At 40.2% G+C, this 26531-nt stretch overlaps 1 protein-coding gene across 1 annotated transcript; it reads left to right on the forward strand.

The window, feature by feature from the left end:
* The first annotated feature begins 9780 nt into the window (after positions 1-9780).
* LOC119746496 (centromere/kinetochore protein zw10 homolog) lies at positions 9781-24920 on the forward strand. Its single transcript, XM_038223467.1, has 4 exons — positions 9781-9808; positions 10541-10615; positions 12831-13027; positions 24870-24920. The coding sequence occupies exons 1-4, from the start codon at positions 9781-9783 to the stop codon at positions 24918-24920; spliced, it is 351 nt and encodes a 116-aa protein (XP_038079395.1).
* Positions 24921-26531: the final 1611 nt, after the last annotated feature.

Genomic DNA, 26531 nt, shown 5'->3' on the forward strand with positions numbered 1-26531 from the left:
TGCAATGGTCAATTGGGGCCAGTATTTGAAAAAAAGCCAGTTGTTTCCAACGCTGACCGGCCGATCAGCGTTGGAAATTGATACAAAAATACCACTTTTCTTGAAAATGACAGTATACCAGGTGCCATAATTTTACAGGATGCTTCAGGCTGTCATTTACCAACATCCTATTAAGGTATTTCGCAAAAACTTGGTAGTTTTTTTTTTCGATGTTTGCAAATGTTGTATATTCCCTTTAACCGAGAAGAATCGTGATTTCATATGGGATGAGTAGTGTGACAGCTCTTTCAACACCCTCAAGACAGGATTGCAGGAGCCCCTATCCTGGGTTACTCTCAACTGGAGGGCCAATACATACTCGATCTGATGCCAGCAGGGATGGGATCAGTCAGTTCTCTCGCAAATTTAGGAAGGGAAAGAAAGAGTTATCACCTATGCAAGTCTGGCATTGTCCGAACCAGGTGCCTACCTATGTTGCCCAATACCTACATGTTCCACAACCCTAACCCTGGAAGCATCTGCATGTAACCCTAAGCATCTAACCCTAAGCATCTAATCCTAAGCATCTAACCCTGAGCATCTAACCCTAAGCATCTAACCCTAAGCATCTAACCCTAACCTAAACCTAACCATCTAACCCTAAGCATCTAACCCTAAGCATCTAACCCTAACCTAAACCCTAACCATCTAACCCTAACCATCTAAACCTAACCCTTACCCTAAGCCTAACCCTGAGTATTTTGGGGGACATATATAGGTATTGGGGAACAGGTATTGGGGAACATCGGGTAGACCCAGTCCAAACCCAAACCTAATTACTGTGCAACAAGGCGTAAATTGCTAGCTGCTGTCCAGCTTCCTCAAGCATCGAACGCAACACCTCTAGGGCCGAGTCACCAGTAGAAGAAGCCATGCAGGCGGGATCTCTACATGCAGAGCCAATCAAAACATGAAGAGCCAATCAAAACAAGTGAGGCCCAACTAAAGAACGACACCATAACGTGGGTTCTGAAGGAGAAAAATGCAGCAGTCGACCATACCAGAGTGCCGTATCAATAAATGGTCCAGCATCAAAAACTTACTGGTCCAACTGGGACCAGTTGGAGTGAACTTGTGCCAGACATCGATCTTGAGGAGACATTGAGCTGGACTGCTACCAAGATGACAAAAACCTTCATCGTCACCAAGTTTCAGCCAGCATAGCAACCAAGATCAGAAAAGGATGTGGATTTTTGACATCATCTTCAATGCCAAGCTTAAGAAGAAATGAACCATTAGGTCCCAAATTATTCTTTCTGAGTACTGCTCCCATTAGAGACGTCCCATAATTTAAAAGTGTTATTAAAGTGCTCTTAAAATATTCTAAAATCATTCTTAACTTGTTTGGAAAAGGTTCTTAAATGGTTCTTAAATTGTTATGAAAATGTTCTTTAAAGTACTCTCTTAATTAAAACAAATTAAACTGTAAGACATCTCCAGTACCACAGTTAACAAGAGGTAACTTTTCATGTTGGCAAAATTGTTATTTTTTATTAATGTATTTTGTGAGTTATTGTGTATAAGCTTTCAGGTCGGGACACCCTGGCTTATTTAAAGAGGGCCCATAGTAATGCAAATCATACATCGCTACGAGTGTTGCTATGAAGCACGTCACGTGAACAGTTGCAAGACGTGGATTAATGCAGTAGCAACCGTCGAGTTGACAGAGGACACCGGAAGGGCTGTCATCTCTAGTGTAACACCACTGAGAGGCTGAAATCAGCAGCAGAACACCAAAGGTTTAAAATACGGTGAACTGTATTTCTTATTATTTGCAATAACATTTAATTGTTATTGAAATCTATTTAGATAGATTTCTTTGATCATCTTGATTTACAAGACATGTTTTTTCGTGATTTATAAATTGAAGAGGTATTTTGTTTTTGGCAAATTTGACTGGAAATTGAATTTGGAAGTAGTAGTTAACTGGTAATTGTTGTTTTTTAATAGATCCTTTGGAAAACATCCAAAGTTAGTATACCGGTACATTGCTTTTTTTATGACTTAGTGGACAAACGTAGAAGTGGTTTTGAAAGTATCCACACCTAGCGTTCTTGTTTGAGTTTAATTTGTTCAGAAAGTAAAAACAGATATTCCTTTAATTACTATTTTTTTGGTTCAGTTGTGTTTCAAGTTAAGAGTTTAAAACTGAGAAGAAAGAATACTTATAATTTTTTTTGTGAGATATTTTGTTGTTTTCCGCATTAATCATCCATTTTATGACTTAAGAGAAATTTATAATCCTTTTTATGACTTAAGGAGAAATATTGTAAATACTGCAAGAAGAAGTGGACTTATAAATTAAATTGTAAATAATAATTGTGTAAATAGAACTGATCTTGTCCATTGTTGTGATTATTTGGTGTTTGCAATCTAATCATTTATCTTTCCAGCCACAGTCCCTAAAACAAAAGGGTAACTGTGACAGCTACGAGTCATACGCTGCACTGTGTACAGCTGGAGGTCCAGACTGCACCGCCATATCAGTGTGACCAGCCGACATGCTTATTGGTTGGGCCTGTGACTCACATTTTCATTATTTAATGCGTGGCTTGGATGCCGACATGCTTATTGGTTGGGCCTGTGACTACACATTTTCATTATTTAATGCGTGGCTTGGATGCGCTGCATAGCAAGCACTGTATTGACTCAAACTGGGGTAGAAGCACATACTGTGGAGGCATGCAATCAAAGCGTGAGTCCATTTCCTACCCAGGCTGCTAAAGATTTCACCTATCGTTTTTTTAGCGTTCGTTATTAATAAATGTGTTGAATCTAGTAACTGCTGTCACTGTCTCTTTACTGCATTGTCCACTGACTCATTCAGTTTTCTTGCCTATAGATGGGGATATGTTTTGTCTAAACGGTGAGGATTACTGGTGACCAACTTAAAAATACTAGTTTCCTAATTCATGTAACTGGAGGAACATAGGGAGCAAATTGCTAGTTCAGGAATATTTTTCAAGCAAAATAATTAATTGAAATAAATCATATTACAGCCTAACATTGTACTGAATCATTTCTAAAAAGTCAAACAAACCCTTTTGAAATACTGTGTGCCTCAGTGTTTTATCAAAAGATATTTTGAACCTTTTTTTCCAATGATAATGATTATTCAAATGCTTATGTATGTTTACTGTTTTCAGGCATGCAACTGGCATTTTAGGGGGAAAAAGGAAACTCCAAAACCACACAAGACTTTGTATGGTATTTTCAATTTTTAATAGCATTCACGAAAAGTTAAAAACAAGGAAATCAGCAGATCCGAGGAAAAGTTGCATGCCTGAATTTTGACTTTAGTTTAATTTGGTTTTTCTTGATTTTGAATACCAAAATAAAATGTAAGACAAAGTAAAGTAATAAACTGCTGACACTTATTTAAATTCGGTCATTACTGTTAAGTAGCCTTCAACACTAACTTTTGTGTGATCGGTCACAGACAGTCAAAATTTCAATTCATTTCCCCTGCCATGCCTTTTACACAGGCTAGTCACCAACAGTCAGATCTTGTTTAAAGGCACTGTGACAGTCCATTCCATCAACAGACAAAAGCAGAAGATTCAAAGGTGTTCAAGTTTTTTGTAAAAAACTGATGGAAATACCAAAAAAATATTTAAATCAGAAATCATGATTTGGTTTTGACATTTATGCCCTCGCACTTACTACCTGGACAAGCCCAAAGCTTAGACTTGAGTAGGCCTACTTGAGGCAACACTCACACTCAATTAATAAGCTAGTGAAAACACCATAATTCTTGTTACATGTAGATGGGTTTGCCTTCTCTGACCCCAAATTCTTTAAAAGATCAAGAAATGTCAAATGACACCAACAAATTGCCTATCAAAAAGAATCAACGATAAAAAGTAACACAAATTTGAAGTTATAACAAAAAAGGATTGAAAACATTGAATGTATTTAAAAAGTAGAAGTAATTTTTTATCAAGTATCAAAGATTTAACAAGTGTTGCCATGCTGAGTCACAAAGTCAGTGGTTAGGATAAGGGTAGGGGTGTTTTGGGGGAGGGGGGTTTCATAGTCTTGTTTTGTTTTTTTATTTTGTTTCAAACAATTTCTAATTCAAGGGCTCTGGTGAACATGTTTTTCAAAGGAAGTGACAAAATTAAGTGGTTACTCACCATACACATGCATGTGCATTACTTGTGTGGTCGTCCACATAAAAGACAACTGGTGCCAATGGTTTGGCTTTGCATGATTTACCTAATGTGGGTGATGACCTGCTTGCAACAGCAGCAATACTAGCATCCAGTACAATTAATTGAAATAAAACAACGTAAAGGGCTGTGGCTTTCAGTGTGAACTTTTACCCAATTTTCTGTATGACTAAACAAATTAGCAAGGGATTACTTTGAATTAATCTTAACCTAAAAAACCCTAATGAACTAGACCTTCAATCCAGCCATTGACTTGAAGTTGAAGGCAACTAACTGAGATTAGAACTAGAATTGTGTGTCTAGAATGGGAGTGTACATGCCTGGCAAGGAGGGTTGATGCATGGCAGCTTTGATTGGAATAACATTTTGCACGTAGGACAGTATCGGTAAAGAAGGGATGTAATTATGGCAAGTGATGGCAATAGGCCTAGAGACATTAGACAACATGGCAAGAATTATCACTTTAGGCAAGAATTAATTGGCACTTTAGGCGAGAATTGGCACTTGAGGCAAGAGTTAGCACTTTAGGCGAGAGATGGCACTTTAGGCGAGAGATGGCACTTGAGGCAAGAGATGGCACTTGAGGCTAGAGATGGCACTTTAGGCAAGAGATGGCACTTTAGACAAGGATTGGCACTTTAGGCAAGAATTAATTGGCACTTTAGGCAAGAATTAATTGGCACTTTTGGCAAGAAATAGTTGGCACTTTTGGCAAGAAATAGTTGGCACTTTAGGTAAGAATTAAGTGGCACTTTAGGCAAATATTGGCACTTTAGGCAAGAAAGTGGCAGGCAAGACAGGACAATTAACATAAGGCAAGAAAGGGCAATTTTTGTTCACTATAGAATGTCAAGTGAGTACATGTACATGAATGTTACTTACAGAGCTGAGTTTTGAGGACAGACACCCACAGACAAGCTAAAAGGGGAACTAGATGTTAACTATTGGTGGAGTGAGTATTGGAGGCCTGTGGAATATTGAGATGCTAGCACAGCAAAGGACTCCAGATATCACTGATGATGGAACTGATGTCCTTCAGAAAAATCCTGTGCCAGACATCCAAGGCCTTTCAGACTCGGCAAGGATTGTGGCACTCAATACTTATGACGAGGTGCTACCGATCGGTAAAATGCTGAATTATCAAAAATTTCCTGCAATCTCCCCAAAGAACCATGCGCCTTGTGTTCATGGAGTCCAGTGCTAAGATCCTCACCGATGTACCCAATGCAGACCTTTCTGTATTCACAGGTGTTACATCAGGTTAGGTCTCAGAGTCTTACTCATCCTTGTAGGCTATTGCAGATCATGTTAGGCATGGAAAACCTAGATGCCAGTGTCATTCAGGAAGGACTAAATGCAATAAGAGCTGCCTATGAAGGGAAGTGTAATGGACCAGATGAACCTGATGGGTAGACTTTGAGTATACGAAACACTTTAGTCAGTGAAAGACTTCGGATCAAGTGTCTCAACTTGATGTACCCCAAATTGGTCGTGTTGGATTGTTGCCTTGACATAGCAAAGTTGTCGCAGCAAAGGATCGTGGTCAATGATGAAGGATTGCCAGACAAGGGTGCCAATGACTGATGAATAGATCCCAAGGCACTGGACAGATTGATTGTGGAGATGCCTATCAATGTGTGGCTCTCTGATAGACAAAAGGGCTGAGAATACTGCCAGACTGCCTGGAGGCCTCAATATCCAGGAAGAAGATTCGATCCAAGGTGAGCCAGATGCTGCTGTGTGTGAACCAGCTGAAGTGTCTCAGGAACTGCTGGAGGTACTGTGCTGTGTGATAAAATGATGAAAGTGTCATGCACAAACTGAAGATAACTGTTGCTCTCAAATCCACGAAAGCTGTACAGAACTATATGATGATATTGGCCAGAACTGGAGATGGGGTTAATCCTGTGGAAGTTTCAGCTGACTGCTTGAAGAATTGACCTGTCCACTGGATGAAGGACGGCAGGATGTAGATGGGTAGGAGATCACAAACCTAATCCAGAGAGAGGGTTTCACACTCACACAGCTTGTCTTCATGAAGGTTTCCTGACCGAGACCTTGAGACATGCCTCACCCATGGGATTGGTGATGAATACCTGGAGTCTCCACTGAAGCTGCACATGGCTTTGTTGGGATCACAAGTAAAGGTTTTTGCAGCAGCAGCAGCAGCAGCAGCAGCAGCAGCAGCAGCAGCAGCAGCAGCAGCAGCAGCAGCAGCAGCGCAGCGCAGCGCAGTGCAGCAGCAGCAGCATGATGATGATGGTGATGGTGGTGGTGAGGGTGAGGGGGGTGGGGGCGGCCGCCAGTGGGGGTGATGGGGATGGTGAGGGTGATGATCCCAATGACACCATGAGCGCAACCTCACAGTGTTCCCAAGGACACCATGGTCAACCCCGATGAAGGCTACCAGATATTCACTGCCATCCCCACAGGCTACTCATGCCTCGGTGCCAAGGGGGACTCCGACTTGACTACGCCCTGCAGAAATATGAAGCCCCACACTCCAAACCAGGTTCATGATCTGCGACCCACCTACATCCTGCTGTCTTTCTTCCAATGAACAGCCAGTTGTCCAAGCAGCCTTCTGGAACTTCCACAGGATCAACTCTATCCCCAGTTTTAGTCAATGCCTTCATATAGGAGTACTGCCTTCGTAGATCTGAGACCAAGAGTTTGTCTTCAGTACATGGATGAGACTCTCATCACTTCATCATACAGCATGGGACCTCCAGCAGGTCCTGAAAGACTTCAACTGGATTTACAGCAGCATCTGGCGCAGTGAGGATCAGGCGCCTTGAATCTCATCCCCGGATGCTAAGGTCTGAAAACAGTCTGACAACACCCTCGACCCCTGAGTCTATTAGAGATGACCGACAGACACTGACTGGCAACATCGACAACCAATCCTTCCTGCACCCGGAAATCCAAACACCAGTCAAAGAGCAACCTTGTCCGGGAAGCCTGCATCAGCAACCACAATCCTGGCCGGCAACAACTTTACCATATCAAGACAGCACTACAACACAACAGATTCAAGGCTCATCCAGTCAAGACGCAAGATCCAAAGTCTTTCACCTACCAAAGGGTCCCCTACACCCAAGGTCGAACCCACTAGGCTCACCCCGCCTATTACACAGCCCAACACAGGCAGTTCTCATCACATCCAGTACTTCCTAAATGACAAAGGTATCCGGGCCTTCCACACCCACAAGATCCACAATAGCCCACAGGACAAGCAAGCCTCCAAGACCGAACCTGATGCATCCCCTGCGAATGCAGAAGGTGTACACTGGGTACACCAGCAAGAGAACTCAACGCCAGACAGCACAAACACAGAGCACATGGCAGATGGGGAGAATTACAGGAAATCAGTGAACACCCAGCACTCACCAAAAGGGCCACCATCATCATGAGTATCAAGCAGCTACATCCATGCTCTGTCCGTCTAGCAATGAAGGTCAGCAAACAGACGATAGCTCTGCAAAACTTCAGCATCACCATCAGAGACATCTGTTACCCTCTACATGTACGTAGTAGCTCAAACATCCACAGACCTCCAATTGCCTTCCTCCTCCAATTTCTTAGACCTCCTCCTCCAATGTCTTCTAAGGATGTGACGTTTCATTTTGTAAATGTTTAGCAAACATTTAAAGAACCATCTCAATGTTGAGCCCTTTCACAAAGACTGACGACTGCCCATTGTGCAGACCAACATGATCGACACAACAAATAATAAATGAGTAACATAATAAAAAGAGGGCTGTCATTGAAAACAATAAAAAGATGAGCACGTAGCCTGAAAGTAATCTAGTACTGCAGTTCTCCTTAGCTTTTAGCAAATTGAATAGGTTTGGATTATTTTTGTTATCCATGCTCAACTCAAAGGAAGATAGCGGAAAATAGGTTCCTGTTTTTAAAATTTGAGTTTTGTTAAAACTTTTGGAAAAATACGATTTAGAATTTTGTTTATTATTTTAAATGTTTAAATGTGTAAATGTCACATCCATAATTTCCTCACTCCACCAATACATAGTTCCCCTTTTGCCTGTGGATTTCAGTTTAATGTTTACACTCAGCCTGCAGAGGGCAAAAATACTTTTTGATATCAGATTTTATATATTTATTGAATTTGTTAAAAGCATAAGTAAATTAATGTGCACAGTTTAACTAGCTAAATTAACTTGATGATATACATCTTTTGTCACAGTGGATTTTTGTTAATTTCCACCTACTGCTTCTCATTGTTTCAGCTTCTTTTCAAAAAATTCAATGTACCCACTGACACCCTATAGTGAACAAAGTTAAACAGTACAACTGCCAATGCATCAACCTTACGCTAGAATCATTCGTGGGTTTATCTCTATCCTAAATGCTGGAGATGTTTATCATGAATTTCTTCCCGCATGTACACTCCCAGCAAGTTCTTATTAAAAAGGGGCCTATGGGTCATTCTTCAGTATCAAGTGTCTACTTTCATGTCCCGACACTTTAAGGCACTATAATTCGAAAAAATATAGAATGAAAATTAGATTTTTGAGCAGTGAAATTAAAGGGAATATACATCATTTGCTTTTGCTGTAATTTTCAGATATGGATGGAATTGGGGGGTTGGAAATATAAAGCAAATATAGTTACACTGACTTTTTGGAGGTTTTGGGTTCGAAAATGCTATAAAAACCAAGAAAAACGATCATTTTCCTGTAGTCTGGTTCCCTGACTCCATATAAGAAGAAACAGAGCAGTTAACATACATTGGGGAATTGTAAGGTCAGGGAACCAGTCTAGCTGGCTCATACCCGTTCATGGGTTTGTAATCGATTGTAAACAAGTGCAATGGTCAATTGGGGCCAGTATTTGAAAAAAAAGCCAGTTGTTTCCAACGCTGATCGGCCGATCAGCGTTGGAAATTGATACAAAAATACCACTTTTCTTGAAAATGACAGTATACCAGGTGCCATAATTTTACAGGATGCTTTAGACTGTCATTTACCAACATCCTATTAAGGTATTTCGCAAAAAATTGGTAGTTTTATTTTTCGATGTTTGCAAATGTTGTATATTCCCTTTAACTTCAACACGACTCCTATTATGTGCAGTGTTAAAAACTCTTTAACATAATGGACAAGATGCTCATTCTTTACAATACTCCCTCAAAACCCCCTCAAAATGCATGTCCCAGTGTATTTCTCAATATGTACCTACTGCCATAATTTGTAAAGTAAACAACTTGAAAAGGTAATTATACCTCCAAAAGCCAAGTAATATAATAATTGTCATTTCCGTCACAAAAGGTGTGACGGATATGACTTTTACATTCTTTTCACAATCAATATTTCTTTGGGCCCTATTGAAAATAAAGGAACCCAGCATTATTTCCTGTAGAAAACTACTTCACATCACCACTCCAATACAATAGAGACTAAAATAACAGAGAGAGAGATATGTTGCAAGGATGAATGAAGTCCCTGAAAGCCATCAGCCCTGTTTTTGGTACATAATAATTGTCAATTATCAGATTGATCTTCGATCAGGCCAATCAAATATGTTGAACACTTTCAAGTGCTTCAACATGGGGGGATGCACATATTGTGACGTACGTGAGTAACCACTAGCTTAATTGTCACTTCCTAACATGCTCAAAATCCAAAATGTTTAAATAGGATTATGTGAAAATCTTAGATCTGCGGTTTATGCAACAGGATTGGCACAATTGCGAATCCCACGCTTTGTGAATGCAAATCGCCATGATCGCAACCTTGGTATAGGCCTACGATTCTTTCCCTGCTAAATACTCACGACCGGACCATGAACGTCTTGCAGTTTTTCAGGTTTTAAGAAAATCGAGTTGACGACGGACACACTGAAACCACCTCACAAGTAGAGATACAACACGTTCCTCGACAACGAATCAGGAGAAAGTTGCATGACCCAACATGGCAACGACATCATAGGGCAAGGGACACACCAACTTTTGCGAGACGGGCATTGTTACATTTTTGTAACACGCAGACACATACCACCACGTGTGAATATTATCCACCATTTTGCACCTGTCAGTGTCACAAAACACCACCACCTGTGCGCGCCATCACGTGGGCATACGTCATACCAAGCGCATACCTTGGGATTTTTGTCAATTTTTGTATATATTGGTAACGGTCTTTGTTCTGCATTGAAAACATTGATTGTCAACAGATCTAATGTTACAGTTGTTATGCTTGCTTTAGACTGTTTAATTAGTTGTTAAAATGATTACGTAGACAGTCATGACTCTAAGGCGAAGCTTAATCCGAAATTTCAGAAACGTCACCCTCAAAAAATTTGTTTAGAGGGCGCTGTACCGGCGGCAGATCCAAGAATCAAGAGGACTTCCCTTGTCACCGATGTTCTGCTCGCAAACACGGGTAAAACTCAGCTGTTTTCCAATAATACTAACCTTTCAGACAAAGGTTGTCTCAATAAAGTTCCAGAGATTATTGTAGGAAAAATAAAAAACTTAGTGCATTTAATTCCTATGTAGGCCGAGTATTTGAAACGCTTTTTGGTTGGTAAGTATTCGATCTTTATCGTTGCATCGGTTGCGTGATACAACGTACATGTATGAGAACGGGTGTCGGTCACTAAGCTTCGCCCGGTAATCCTTACTAGTATTATGACCCTTTTCCTACGTAAGGAGGGAAAGACTCACCAAAACAGTTGACTAAATCATGACACTCAAAATTGACATTCTGACCCATCTGAACAATTGGCATTCAATGACTAATGACATACTTAGTCCGAGTAACTTGGACCAAACTTATCGCCTTTTTAACATTCGGACATGGTCTGGTGATAGTAAGGTCCAAGCTAATAGTGCGAGCTGGACAACATCATCCTGTCACTGTCCCAGAAACCAACATTTTCCAACAAAAAACATCAGATTTCACCCTCAAAACGGCCTCCAAATTACTAGATATGCCACCTGAGGTACAAGTACTAGTAGACATCAATGATTAAGATGGTTGTACTGAGTTTACTTACGATCCGAAAGAAAAGTGAAATTTCTCGTTCAATTCTGAGAGCTCCCCTCGCGATCTTGAACACGTTAAATTTCTGACTCGTGTTAATGTTTGAACGACGCGATTTTTTCTTCATGCCCAGCGTACATTCGATGGTCCCTGTATCCCGAGTGCGATTCCGTTACCGAGCGCGTGCGATGCATCGATTATGATAATTGTCACGTTTGTAAACACAAGTGCATTTCGAACTGTAAAAGGAAATCGGGAACCAGCTTGAACTGGTATCCGCCATAAAAGCTGCGCTAGAGTTCACGACTCCCTATTATCGTTCGAAATGCACATGGGTTTACAAACCTGATCCAGCCTACTCATTATCATAATCGATGCATCGCGCGCGCTCGGTAACGGAATCGCACTCGGGATACGGGGACCATCGAATGTACGCTGGGCATGAAGAAGAAATCGCGTCGTTCAAACATTAACACCACAAGTCGGAAATTTAACGTGTTCAAGATCGCGAGGGGAGCTCTCAGAATTGAACAGGAAATTTCAAAGATATAAATTGTCTCTACAGTGTCTCTCTACAATTGTCTCTACCTTTTCAAATATATAAAAAAAACCCAATAATTATGGACAAAAAACGTACAAAATGAAAAGGAAAAAACATCGTTCGCCTTTGAGTTTGGTTCACACATTTGGACAATTTGCCGGGTTTACCTTAGATCAGCCGTAGTACCATCGGAAAGGATGATAGATTATTTTCATTTTACATGTGATTTGATGTAAGAGGAAACCTGTAGCTTATAAAAATCGTCATTTTTCGAGTAAACCCATTTTGAAAGCTTCGTGCACAAATACACTGGTCCCAGTGCCCTCTATGATCGTACTTAACGGCATTTCTGGGCCGGGAACCAGTCAGTTGAAAATCGTTTCAGTTAGCCATGTTAACGGGCCAAATTCCAGGGTCTGTGTACAGGTACGTGTACACTAACGTTACATTCAACAACAAAAAACGTATAACGTGAGACCTTACTTTTCTCATTGAAACGGTTTCCAACTTAAATGATATTTATACATCGCACTTTCCGTGGCATTCTTTACCATTTTTCAGTGAAGACAAGTTTACAATTACTCGGCAAAACTGAACAATTATCCCCTAAACTGTCGCCTGTTTTGAATTTGTGACCCAATATTTTCCTACTATACAACACGGAAAAACAAAAAAAATGCAACATATACTCTCTGTTTTTTAGCGCTAAGGTTTGCAAAAGTGACTTTGATTGCCTTAAATTCCTGTCTACGTGGAAAGAAAAATTTATCAAAGTACATTGAGCGTGATGTTGACCGATACTTCAGTGGTTCAAACTGCCACTGCAGGCATCCATGTTTGCTGATTTATGATTATCTGTATTTCATATTTTGAGTGCACATGCGCGCAAACTAAATGAGCGGCTGAAACTTACGTGCCGTATTAACTGTTACAAGTCCACAAGCTTATTGATTTGGTTTTTATATCCTAGAGTTTAAAAGTTCTACAGGCAAAACTTCATTCGAAAGTTGGTCCTGCTATTTGGGTTTTGGTGTTTTTTACTCACCCAATATTTTGTAATTCTTTGCCCAGATCTGTTGGAAAAGGAAGACCTGAGGACGCACATCGGCAAATTATCAACTCACATTGATGAGATCAAGGGTGAAATCTACCACGCCGTACACGAGAAGTATGCCAACTACAGACCCACCAGGGACTCCACCCAGGAGCTACACAACAAGGTGCAGACACTGTCCACTGAGATGCAGACTCTCAGCAATAAGATCAAGGTATGTCATAGTCTTAAGGCCCTAGTAACACATTCACGGTTGGACCTACGAATATCCACCGTTTGCCAAGAATCAATTGATCACAATGAACCGTCAAGACTCATGGAGAAATTGACTTTCTAAGAATGCACTAGGGTTTCAGGACGGATAGCCACAACTTTCAGAGGTTTCTCTAGGAATACACCACGGTTTCTTGAATGGATTGTTTACGAATATTGACAGTATTACCAAGAGTAATGATGTTAATGCCACAGTTGTCTGCGATTGGGCCACGGATGACCAAGGTTCTCCTACAAATAAAGCATAGTCATATTCGTAGTACAACCTTAGCAGAATTCAAGCATATCTGGGCATAACCGTAGGACATTTGTAGTGAATTCGTAGAGAATAGATTTCCACCACGAATGAGCTACAAATCTCCAAGAGTATGTACAAATAGCTACAAATAACACTACGAATTAGTACAGTTGTTCTATGGATGTCCCCGGGTTTCACTGCGCATTGATTTTCATGACGATTCACCACAGACGTTTGGAACAGCTTAAAAGTTCCGTAGCGCCTCCACGAATACCAAAGGAAGATGAGGGATAACCACGCAGATATTTAGGATGAATACAGTACTCCCACGGTTATCACAATTCTAAACTGTGGATAGCTGTAGCTCTGTATGACTGAGGCTTAACGGCTAGACATTGTTATGGTTTGATATGCAATAACCTGCTGCAGTGATAAACCCACACCCACTGACCAACCAATATCACCCATGAACCCGTCGGAACAACGTATAGGCCAATTCCTACTGGTTGTGTAATGTGCGCGCACCTTTGGCCTAATAAATGCAGCGCGCATTCAAAAACAATTCACAGTAGTTCCCAAGGAAACTTTCAAATTTCTTCAAGTAACGTAAAAGATGCAGCAAGACGTTTGTGCAACTTCACTGGTCAGCCATTTTTGTTGTGTGTAGTTTGTGTGGGACTGAAAATGAACAGTAATTGCCTGCGGAAGTAGCGCATGCGCACTTCCCCCACTTTTTTTTGGGGGGGGGGGGAGAGATTTTATGAGTTGGCCTAGACGTTCCGATGGTGGGGGATATTGGTTGGTTTTGATAGCCACCTCTTGCGACGGCGGGTCATCGCTGTAGCAGGTAATTGCGTATCCGACCATAACATCGTCTAGCCCCTAGACTAGGTATGTGAGGCCGTGTCTGATGAGACGGGCATTGTTGTCTGTGGCAATGGCTTTTGACTTAATGCACTATCAGGGTTCGACCTTAGCGGTGGTCCGCTGGCCAAACGCCAGTTGAATTGCCGGCGGACCAGCTGAAACACCTTGCCAAGTGGTCCGGCTGGCCAGCTGAAAAAATCTGTGTCAAAAAAATGCTTGTTTTATTTATTTGGTTTCTTACTTATATGTACATTCGCTATTTTTTCAAAAGAAACCTCCGTTATTTTTACAAATTCGCTTCGCGATATGACTACTTCGCAATTCGATGTCATGGTGACTATAATCATGTGCGTAATCCGGTAACCCGTAATCCAGCCCAATGCGGCGATGACTGGTTCCCGCCACGCCAATTTAGAAGACATCATGATGAAAATGCGGTAACTAGTCTGTGCACGGCTATGCGATCGATAGCGCTAGAGCATTGCTGCTATGCATCGTGCAGGCGCCAGGCACGTGCTCTGTCAACTGGTCGGATTCGACATCGTAAAAATGCCAAGAAAACACCAATGATGAAAGAACATTTTTGCAAGTTAATTTTATACAGAATTGATCTAGCTTGTCTGTGTATGTATTTTCTGTGTTCAAGAGTTCATTTTGAGAACGCACTACTCGTATTTGGAGTGATACATGCCGTGTGTTTCCCGAAATTTTTGACCGTGAAAACGGGTCTGTCGGCCCATGGTGGGCCGCTTGCCATACACGCACGCATCACACACCTCGGAGTTTTGGCCAGCTCCCCACGTCTTGACTAGCGTTGTGCATATGGTGCGAACGACCTGAATTTTCCATTAATTTTTGGGTAATCCTTTTTTTTAGGACCCCTTTCCTATATAAGGTTAAAAGACTCACCAAAACAGCTGACTAAATGACACTCAAAAGTGACATTCTGGTATTTCTTGGCGCATTTGAACAGTTGGCAATGACACCTCTTGAATATCAGCAGGTTTGATTTGTAGAAAGAGGGCAGGGTTTTGATTTATGAGGGGACGATGACAAACAGAAAATAGATTTAAAAAGCAAGATGGCAAACTGCCAAAATAGGTAGGAAATTCACTTTTTCTTTGAAAGTGCTTTCAAAATTATAACTAACATGAGTTTGTCTGAAGAAAAAAGACTTCTTTAGCCTGCAAAAGTCACTTTGGTACTGGACAGTCATCTGCAAAAGTCAGTTTTGAACAGAACTCGTACAAAATAGAGTGTCCTAAAAGTAAGGATTACCATTTTTTTGAAATTATCGAACGTAAATATATTGACAATAATTACAGGTAGGTTTTATTCACTTTTTGTCGCTATTTCGTGTATAGCTTTCGTAGTGCAATGAAAATAGTTCAGGCTAATACTTCGCATATAAAAAATTGAATACCCCATTCACTCTGCATAAAAAAAAATTGGCAAAAAAAAGAATTTCCGACCGACCGACCCTATTTTTGAAAGGCATGTAATCGGAAGCAGAACTATTTTTTTGGCCTAATTAAGGTAGGTTTTATTCACTTTTTGTGGCCATCATTTTGTGTATAGCTTTCGTAGTCAAGGGCGGATCCAGGGGGGGGGCCAAAGGGGGCTATGCCCCCCCCCCCCAAAAAAAAACGAAACCAATTTTTTTATTTTTTTTTTATGTGACATCGCAGTAAAGGCAGGCAATGAGTACACCACCATCTTTTCCTCAAAAAAAAACATTGGTTAAAGTGGTCAGAAATTGCCTCAGATTGCACCACAGAGCATTTAGAATCCAAAATGTTTTTGGGGCCCTTAAGCGGGCCCCGAACCCCACGCCGTAATTTTTTTGACCCACTTTTTTGGGGGACCACAATTTTTTTTGGCCCCCCCCCAAAAAAAAATGTGTTCTGGATCCGCCCTTGTTCGTAGTACAATGAAAATAAATCGGGCTAAAACTTCGCCTACTGAGGCCTAATTGAATACCCCTTTCAAGCTGCATAAAAAAAATTGGCCAAAAAAACCCCAAAAAATCAGACCTACCAACCCTATTTTTAAAAGGCATGTAATCTGAGGCAGAACTTTATATTTTTTTGCGGCCTCAGATCATGGAGGAAGAAAATAGACCTCTATTGCTCAGGTGACATGGGTGTTGACTATAGTCTAGTTTAATAAGACTGATGTGAAACTGATTAACTGGTGGGTACACGCTGTATAAGACGGACCAGTCAAAAACCTGGCGGACCAGTCAAAATTCTGGCCAACTGGTCAGGCTGGCTAGTCAAAAAAAAAAGTTAAGGGCAACCCCTGTGAAAGATAGTAAGGGGACTAAACTCCCTGTGAAATTATCCTTTCTGGCAAGCTCTCAATTCGAAGAAATCAACGAAACTCATTTCCAATGGTGCGTCTTAAGAAGCACCATAGCAAAATTTAAATTAGTAGTTCGTTTTGTTATTCAGCGCAGTGCGCACAAGCATTGGAACGACGCACAGGCACGCGCGGTTGCTATAATTTGTTGGATCAGTGCGCGACATCGCGTAAAGCTGCAATTCAAAACAATTCGAAACATGATTTAGCAACTTTTGATTTGAAATTGAGATCCTAGAATGCTGTTTTTCTCGGAATATAAAGCTGAATCTGAGCTGAAACTTTATCAAGCAAGTTGTTCTGTATCCTTCATTAGATTTTGAACACATTTATTGCTTCAAACGAACAAAATGCACTAATTACAAATGATGGACTATAGCTTTAAAGGACAGGCCTTCAAAGTGATTCTGTTGAACCTTTTTAATGTTTAAACTGAGAGTTTATTGCTGGAGATGTTTGAAGACAATTGTGACAACGATTCTTGAAATCACATTTTTTTTGAGGAGACAGGTTTTTAGGGTCATTGTGTTTAAATGGTGATATTTTCTGAATGGATTGACCACTTTACTTATCCATTTTTTCATCTTAAAGTACCTTAAGATGTTTGCTTTCCCTTCATTATTTTTGATGCTACATATTTTTTAAATATGAAATATAATTTTTGGGATTTTGGTTCCATTTTTTTTTTTAACTCACCCTGTGTCAATCTTGAAGTATCGTGTATAACCACACACCTGAGACTACCGGCTTTTCTCAATTTGTTTTTTTCATTTCCCGGACGAGCCCCCATTTGTCACATTCCCTGGTTTGCTCCTCCCCAAGAAATATAACCCTCAGTAGTCTGGTACACCGTCACACAAAATAAATTGTCGAGTGAATTGACAATTTATTTTGTGTGACAATTTATTTTGTGTGACGGGTGTACCAGACTTCTGAGGGTCATATTTCTTGGGGAGGGGCAAACCAGGGAATGTGACACTGAAAGTTGGTTGCAATCTGTTCTGGGCCTGCACATTACTGATGACACAGGAAGTATTGACAATTCCCTACTTTAAAGTAAAATACTTTTCTATTCTTGATAATATACTGTGAATGTTTCTCTTTACCAGTAAGGTGTTTCATGGTAATATGCGCCAATCACAAGATGGAATTTTTGCAGATGAAAATCAAATTAGGTTTCACCCTTCTCCGATGTAAATACACACTGTTTACTCAGTGTGTTAAGGGCCTGGCACATTATATGCGATCTCAAAGGAGACCTTACGGCGACCAAAAATATTTCATAAATGTAACAATCGCAGCGAGGACGCAAGAAAATGACAACTTTCTGTATCAAAGAAGCTCAAGCTACGCTCATACTGTGCTCTCCCCACGCTTACGATGCGCTCAACTCGCTCTCTATGCGCCCCTGTCAAGCTCAATTACTCTATCTAGTCGCTGCCGCTGCGCTGTCACTGCGCTCACACTACGCTCTGCTTGCTGTTGATACGTCCTTATAGCTCACGTCGCGCTCTCTATTCGACCAAAATACGCTCATGGGACGTCACTTACGCTGTATAAATACCACGACAAAATGGTCAATACACAGTCCAGTTTCAAAATTATTCTACAAGTTCAACGCAGTCGAGTTACCTTCTCATGGAGACTACATCAACTGTCTTGCGCCTAGGCTGCCTCAATGCCCCTTAAATGTCGCACGATTCACGCTCGCACAGCCCCTCGAGTTGCGTCATTGTGGCGCCTTGGCCAGAGCGCCGAGGTGTTGTGATTGTTTTGTGCATGTTCAAAGACCTTGTTGCTCATCGGAGACCATTAAGACCCTCCGGCGCCCATCTGGCAACCTATGTAGTTGTTGCTGCGATCTAGTAGTTGTTTTTGCACCCCAGCTATTTTTCAAGGACGCAGTAAGAGCGCACATAAGATCGCAGACAGTGTGACAGGGGCTTTACCACCCGAGAGAAAGTTGCCTCATACACGAATATCAATGTGTTGCGTGCCGCTTGTGCAAGCACTGAGAAAAAGGAACATTGTTCTTGACAGCTTTCCAGTGACTGCTGACTCGCTGTGTGTTGTGCATGCCTTTGGCTTGGTGGCTTGCTGCTGCTTGGCCTGGCAGCATGGTGCTCTTGGTCATTTTCTGCCTGCATGTGGAATCACATGAAGCTCAATCTGCTTCCCCGGCTGCAATGGTCGGCTGGGATTTCGTCTTGGGAAGCAACAACAGCACATGTCTTACCACTCGACCACCGAGCTAACGGGATTGGATGGCTGGTTCGAACGGAAAATTCCATCTTATAATAGTTTATGCGGTACCCGCCGCTATGTACATCAGATTCGAACCGGCCACCCGATCCCGTTAGCTCGGTGGTCGAGTGGTAAGACATCTGCACTAGAAAGCAGGAGGTCGTGGGTTTGAGTCCCACCCGAGTGATTTTTTCCAACTTTCACTCGGGAAGTAATACACTGAGTATACAGTGTTTAAAAACGTTGGTGCAGGGCAAAACCTAATTTGATTTATATCACCCCGACGCAAAAATTCCATCTTATAACGACAGCACAGTTTGAGGAATGAGAAAGCCTTGACGACAGCTGCACGATAGTCAGCGTTTGTCAGCACTGTAGACGAGGGAATTAATTGAGCTATTGATAAGTCTGCAGATTTTCTGCAAGTTCTAGATATTCAATAGCTTGGGCAGGCAAAGTATAAGTTGTTCCCAGAGTATAAATAATTGCAGCTGAAACGTTCAGTGAGTTCAGAATGAAAAAAAAATGGCAGTATTGATGATAACCATACAGAGGACCTTGCCTGCTCGCTTGGGACAATTTGGCAACTGTGCTGATTGCTTGCACACTTTAACTACTACCAAGATGTACAAAGCAAGAGTGGCAACTAAACAGGTAGTGTTGGTAACAAAATTAATCCAAAAAAAGATGTCTTTAAAGAAAGTCTCTGGCAAGAATATTGGGATCACACCAACAATAATTGTTGGCACCCAGAGTCCTGCTGATATCTTTGCTGCTCGAGAGTTAGAGGCTTTTTCCTTGAATGTCAGAGGATTGCGCACTGCAGAGAATCTCTCAGCTGCTATGATCACTACACAAAAACTAGAAACAGCAACAAACATGTATTTGACACTCTGGAATGCTTTGTACACTTGGGATGAACACAATACAAATATACATTGAGTCATAAGGAAGAGCAAGTCAGCCACAGCCAGATTGGATAAGTAGATGTTGATGATTGTACTCATTGACTTCACTCGAATGACTGTGAAGAGAAAGACCAAGTTTAAGAGGAGGCCGATTGGTGCATTGATTTCAGTACTTAACCATAGTATTTGTTAATTTCTTTTGTGAGTCTTGATAAAGTTCTCAAGGTGCTTTTCAACTTCATCGTTCTCCATATCCAACATTTTATTCAGATGTAGCAAAGAGTGTTCTGTCCTATTTCAAGATCACTCCAGTTTTATACTAACAGCGAATATAAGACCTGGAGCAATGTGTAGTTGAAATAAAAAGCTTCTGCATTTTTTCCCCTTAGTGTTTTTTTATCTCTAAGATTTGTAAGGATTAGTTCTTTGTTCCTTGTTTTGAATGCATACTAAACCAAAGTAGACAATAGAGTTTCACAGTTGACTTTGGCATTCTAGCCGTTTTCGCTATAACGGGAGCCGACTGTACTTCAGAATAACTTTTTATTTTCTCTTCCAGAATTTTTTTACATGTACATTGTGTAATCCGTCGTTAAGGTTTTGCTCATATCTAGGTTACTTAAAAAAAAGTGAAATGGCACTCTGCACTTTTTACATGTAGAGTTTTACAGCTCATAAAAGATCACAGACATAACGTAACGCTTGAATTATCTATAACTGAATAAAATTAGATGCAGATCAAAAAATGACACAAAATCTTTCAGGTCGTTCACTACATTTTGCTTACAACATATTTATTTATATCTCACATATAGAAACTTGACACAAGCTGTAGATTTGGTGTTTGGATAATCAAGAAAGACATTTAAAATACAGATACAAATAGTCACTGCATCAACAAAGATTTGAAACCATGGAATTCCTACACTCTCTTGTTTGAAATTGAAAGTGTACTTAGACTTCTGCTATCAAATGTTATACTAGGAAAGTACCCATGAACTTTTCTTTTTGTTCTTGGCCCAAACTGATGACCAGCTTTGCCAACAGATTGGCTCCCGTCCGTACATTATTGATACTGATTGTGGGGGGGGGGGGGGGGAGACCAGCCTATCCAGCAAGAACAGAAATAATGTTTGGCAGCCAATAATTTGGAATTGTAAAGTAATAATTCAATAACTGAACGTGAGCTTTTCTGTGTTTGGTGTTTCATTCAAAAGTGAATAACTTTTGTATTGCTTGAAAAATAGCAGATTGGTAAAGAAATCTGTTTTTCGGGATGAAACTCGAAAATAGCACGGAACTTTAAGTAAATTTAGTACCTCGTCCGGCATTTGTTGAGTAAAACTGTTATGTGGACAGTTTTCCTTGTTTTTTTTCCTAGAAGGTACAGCATTAAAGGTTGCATGTCTGTGTAGAGTGTGTGTGATTCACAGTTTCAGATGATTCTTGTTTTATCTGATAAACTGTCTAAGTTGAACACATTACCCTCATTGTTTCAAGCGTAAACTTTAATTTGCAATGCACCACCAGAACTATGAACTGAAGTTATGAGAATGGTAGAAAGATGACAAGTTCCACACACAATTCATTACCCTTTGGAGATACGGTGGACACAATACGAGGGCGCTATTTGGTCTGGGTCTAGTCTTTTGCATAAGTTACCCCAATATACCCAAATCAAATAACACCCTTGTATTGTGTCTGCCATATATCGCAAAAGGCTTATAGCAGTTGAGCTATTCACTTTTTCCAAAATTTGTTAAGACTCTGGAATACTGAATGTGCTTTTCACATCTTTTCCCAATCTACAGGTTAAACAACATGGTGACTCCACTGTGGAACCAGCCGTATGAGGACCAGCTATCCACCAAATAGACCAACACCAGGGAGTTTCTGAGGAATTTATCCAAGATGCTGTAACGGAAAATTGTGGAGATGTCTCCCTGGCTGAAGCAACAAAGGTGAGCTACCCGCCAAAGACATGGGGTGATTGTGGGCCAGAATGGAAATGTGATCTTCGTTGACAAAAAACTGTTTCCAGACACAGTTTTCTGGCAAGTGGACTTACATGTACAGCTGCCCTGAAATTTCATTAAAAGTCCAGAAAATGATGCCTCATTTTTCTTGAGAATCAATTAAAACTCAGCAAACTTTGGGCCAACTTCTGAAATAAACTTCCTTTCCACACACAAAAGTCCCAAAGATTAAAAGGGGGTGGGGAAGTTGGTAAAAAAAAATGTTTACAAACAAAAAGCAGAAAAATGAACACAAAACCAAAACTTCACAATTCATAAGCTGCTCAAATGAGACTCGCACCAACAATCTCCTGCTTCCTAGTGCAGATGTCTCGACTACTTGACCACCAGGCTTGCTGGGGTTGGCTGGCGGGCCCCAATCTGATATAGCAGGTGCCACAATCAATGAGTTTAATTGATTGTTTACGTAGGGGAGTTGTGAATGTGAATACCTGGTTTTGACCTTCACCAATGTAAATTTGAATGCACTGTATATTCAATGCTGTCTGAGAGCTTACGAGCAAAGATTCTGCAAGCTTGCTTGGGTGGGATATGAACCCATGACCTCCTGCTTACTAGTGCAGACATCTTAACCACTCAATAACAGAGCTTGCAAAGGTTAGTGGGCCAGTTTGAATCTTGTGCATATATAGCTTTGGTTACCACAAGAAATTCACAAGCCTGTTGGAGTGGGATTCGAACCCACACCCTCATGTTTAATAGTGCACTCTTCATTTGATTGACAGGAAGAACCACAGTGGGATGGCATGTGAGTTGGAGCCAATTAAGCCATCGGTGAGTAAGCTAGGTGACAAATATTTGTTGATAGAAATATAGATTTTATTTAAATTTATTTGTAGTATTGTGAATGATTTTATGAATTATAATCTCAATGATAGTTCACATTGGCACATAGTGTTAGGTTAGCTTGACTGGTGTGATCTTTGAACTCGGGTAGCTAGATAGAGTCACCTTACTTGTACTAAATTTATATTTCAACCTGGATTTCTTGTTAGATAAACTATACAGCATGTGAATCTTTTGAAGGGTAAAAATTCCTGACATTGGAGATGTCTGATTTGTTCCTTTCATTTTCATTGTTTGTTTGCACATTACAGCCAGTATTAGAGAGTTATTGCAACAAGTGTGAGTTTACCATCGGCAAGAGTGTAGATGGCATCGGTGAGTGCAACTGGCATTTATTTTTATTTATGCAATCTCTTCATTTTGTGTGTGTATGCGCTCCGTTCACAAGTACCCCCTCGCCTGGATATAAAGTGTGCACACATGTACATAATGCGCCTGTTATGAAAACCGCCTGTTATGAAAACCGCAACAGAAAGTTTCGGGAATTTTTTTCTCAGTTATTCCCCTAATTTCTCGTCAGGTCTTCATGAAACTTGGCCCTGGATAAATTGTGCAAAAGTTTCAGTATCATGTCTTCTTATTTTCATTGGCTTGGCGCTTACAAAAGTAAGTATTTTCACAGAGGTTTCCATTTTGCAAAAGCCGTAGATCAGCGTTCATGTTTGATTGGATCGGCTGTCGAGGGGCGTGGCCTATTAGTAGCTAATGCTGATCAATTCTAACCAATCAGAATGCAAAACACAGAAAGATTGACAGGTGTACATATTGTGCATTGTCTATTATGTCTGTCAGGAATTAATTATTGAAAAGAAAGAAACAAGTCACAAAAGACTTAAACCCTTGTCATCCCCTTTGCTGACCAATATGTTGGCTTACTTTTGTGGCATGAATATTGAGGGTATAGGCCTATGTTTGTACTTTCAACATTGACCAGCAAGCTCTTTTACTCAGTAGGGATTTTTCAACAATTACATTTGTACAAGCAAGAATTAGGTTTTCAATACAAAATTCAGGAAAATCACTGTTTATTTAAATGTTGCTAGTGTACACTTTTGTGTATTTTATCACTGATCTTGCTTTACACGCAAATTTGTTTGTCCTATAGAAAAGTGTGTGACTTTTAGAAACATGGTTTGCCCTGCAATTTTTTTTTCTCGAATATTACTAGGTAGCAGAAAGACTTAAGAGCTCAAACACCGATTTGGTACATTTCTGTATTATTTGTGTTTAGAGTTTTAAATTACACAAGGAAAAAGCAGCTTTAATGAACATATGAAAAGCAGCAATTCCTCGGATACCGTGCAAATTAAGATACATCTTGTATGATGCTAACTTTACAACAACATTCATATTTTACAGCATTCATTTTTCAGTTACCCAAATTCAAAGTACCCTTGAGTCCATCTAAAAGAAATATTAGAATATTGCTTTGCAGTTGAACATCATACAGACATAGAGCTCATAATGTAATACAACAGACTAGTGGTGCTACACAGATTATGTACAATAATAGAGCATGCAAATCTCGCCAGTTCACATTCACTTTTCATGTGAACATCTTGGTACCAAACACTGACTAGTCTAGCCACAGACTCCCGTGTTTGAATTCACCCAGTGAACGGAAGTGGAGGTCCACATTTCTTCAATTTACTATAGTAATCAACTTGCAATATTTTTTGAATGTGTTGTAAATTGGAATGATTTTTTTCTTGTTCAGAACCCATTCTTTGCCCTTGACTGGATAAACCTAGTAAAATCACCTAGGTTTTTGAGGTCAACTTGCACGCTCTATTGACAGAAGTGAGGAAGACATTGCTGACTTTAACTATCAACTACATTTTTTTCCAGCTAGTAGCTGTGTAGACACCTTTAATACACCAGACTTAAATCCCATACTGTACATCTAAAGCCTACAATGGTCTCGTGTATTATATATCTGTGTTCTGCAGCAAAAAAAGTCTATACAATGCATTTCTCCTTGCTAAAGGGTTTTTTAAGAAACTTCGAACAAAAATTCTGCACTTTATATGGTTTTCAAAAAATATTTTCCACGTTGTGCTACATGTATGCACAAAGATTGGTGTAATGTATTTGGAATCAGATGCTCCTAATGCATAACTTGCAACTTTGTTGATCTGTTACTTAGGCTGTGTCTGAAACGGGCTTCTAGAGCTATGGCTACGGCTATTGTCAGATTGTTCCCATGTAATTGTTTTGGGTGAAGACCTAGACAATATAGCTCTAGCCATATCAATTTTTTTAATCTGTTCATTTGTGCATCAGGTCTTGACCCACAAGATAACCATTCCACCAGCACCTCTGACGTACCGGTGACTGGTGCTGCCATAACGGATCCTTATCACTATCTGACACAACAGCACTTCACCTCAGAGATCTTCAAGATTGAGATCCAAAATCTCCCAAGACACTTTGGATTTGCGGTGAGTTTGCTCCCTTAACATTGGACCCTGAATAACAATAACCATACAGTTTGTGCCTTTTTATAGGAGTATGTATGTATTGTGCTCCATGCTTGGGATTTGTCAAGGTCTGTTAAAGCTACAGTCCATCATTTGTAATTTATGCATTTTGTTCGTTTGAAGCAACAAAAGAGTTCAAAATCTAATGAAGGATACTGAGCAACTAACCTGATGAAGTTTCAGCTAAGCTTCAGCTGTACATTCCGAGAAAAACAGCATTCAAAGATCTCAATTTCAAATCAAAAGTTACTGAATCATGTTTTGAATTGTTTTGAATTGCAGCTGTATGCGACGTCGCGCACTGATCCGACGAATTATAACAACCCTGCGCGCGTGTGCGTCGTTCCAATACTTGTGCGCGCTGCGCTGAATAACAAAACGAACTACTAATTTAAATTTTCCTACGGTGCTTCTTAAGAATCACCGTTGGAAATGCCTTCTTTCGTTGATTACTTCAAAATAACAGCTTCCCAGAAAGAATAATTTCACAGGGAGTTTAGCTCCCTTACTATCTTTCAACCAAGTTTGTTTTTTAACAATAATTTACTTTTCGGATGGCTGCAAATGATGGACTCTAGCTTTAATAACAGCATCAAAAGGCTGTAAAGTGAATTTCACTAAAACATGAAATATCCCAGCCCTGTGTTTGTATGAAAGTAATGACCACATTTTACGCACACTTTTTTGCAATGCCCGTGCACATGTTCACAATTGTTTCTAATGTTGCTGTGATATTGATTTAGGTATTTTACACTTCACAGCTTTGGGATTTTCTGTATAATTTATGAACCTAAAATTAATTGCATTGTACATGTGTAAAAGTTTGTACATTTAAGTATCTCATTGGCTGCATGCTATGTGCTAATTAACGCAACAGTCACATCAAACTTGATCAAAAGACAAAACACTTTTGTTAACATTCCTTTCCCCTCAAACAGCAGTGACACTGAAGTTCCAGCTCATGACATCGCTGTATTGCTCATGAATATGGAATATTTTAAAGCCTGAAACATCCAAAGACTTGGAATATAGTTCCTGAAATTAAAACCTCAAAATCTGTTTAAAGGCACTTTAAAAAAAACTTTATTTACAGTGAACAATTTCAGGGTTATCCATATGTTAGTACCAATACATGTACATTGTCACACTGAAAAAAGTAACAAACAAGCTCATTAAAAGGAAGGGTAGATCATTTGTCATTTGTGCATTTTTTTTTTCATTTGAAGCTACAAAAGTGCTCAAAATCTAAAAACGGGTGCTTAACAACTAACATGATGAAGTTTTAGCTCTGTGAATGCAGTATTCCAAACATATACTCTAGGATCTCAGGTTCAATTCAAAAGTTGCTGAGTCATGTTTTATATTGCGTCCGAATTCAGCCCCAGGGACACATTCTCATTCAGTCAATTGCAGCTACGCGATGTCATGCACTGAACTGACGAATAATGGCAACCTAGTGTGCGTG

This window comes from Patiria miniata, unplaced genomic scaffold (genome assembly GCF_015706575.1).
Source record: "Patiria miniata isolate m_02_andy unplaced genomic scaffold, ASM1570657v1 HiC_scaffold_7, whole genome shotgun sequence".
Classification (NCBI taxonomy): domain Eukaryota; kingdom Metazoa; phylum Echinodermata; class Asteroidea; order Valvatida; family Asterinidae; genus Patiria; species Patiria miniata.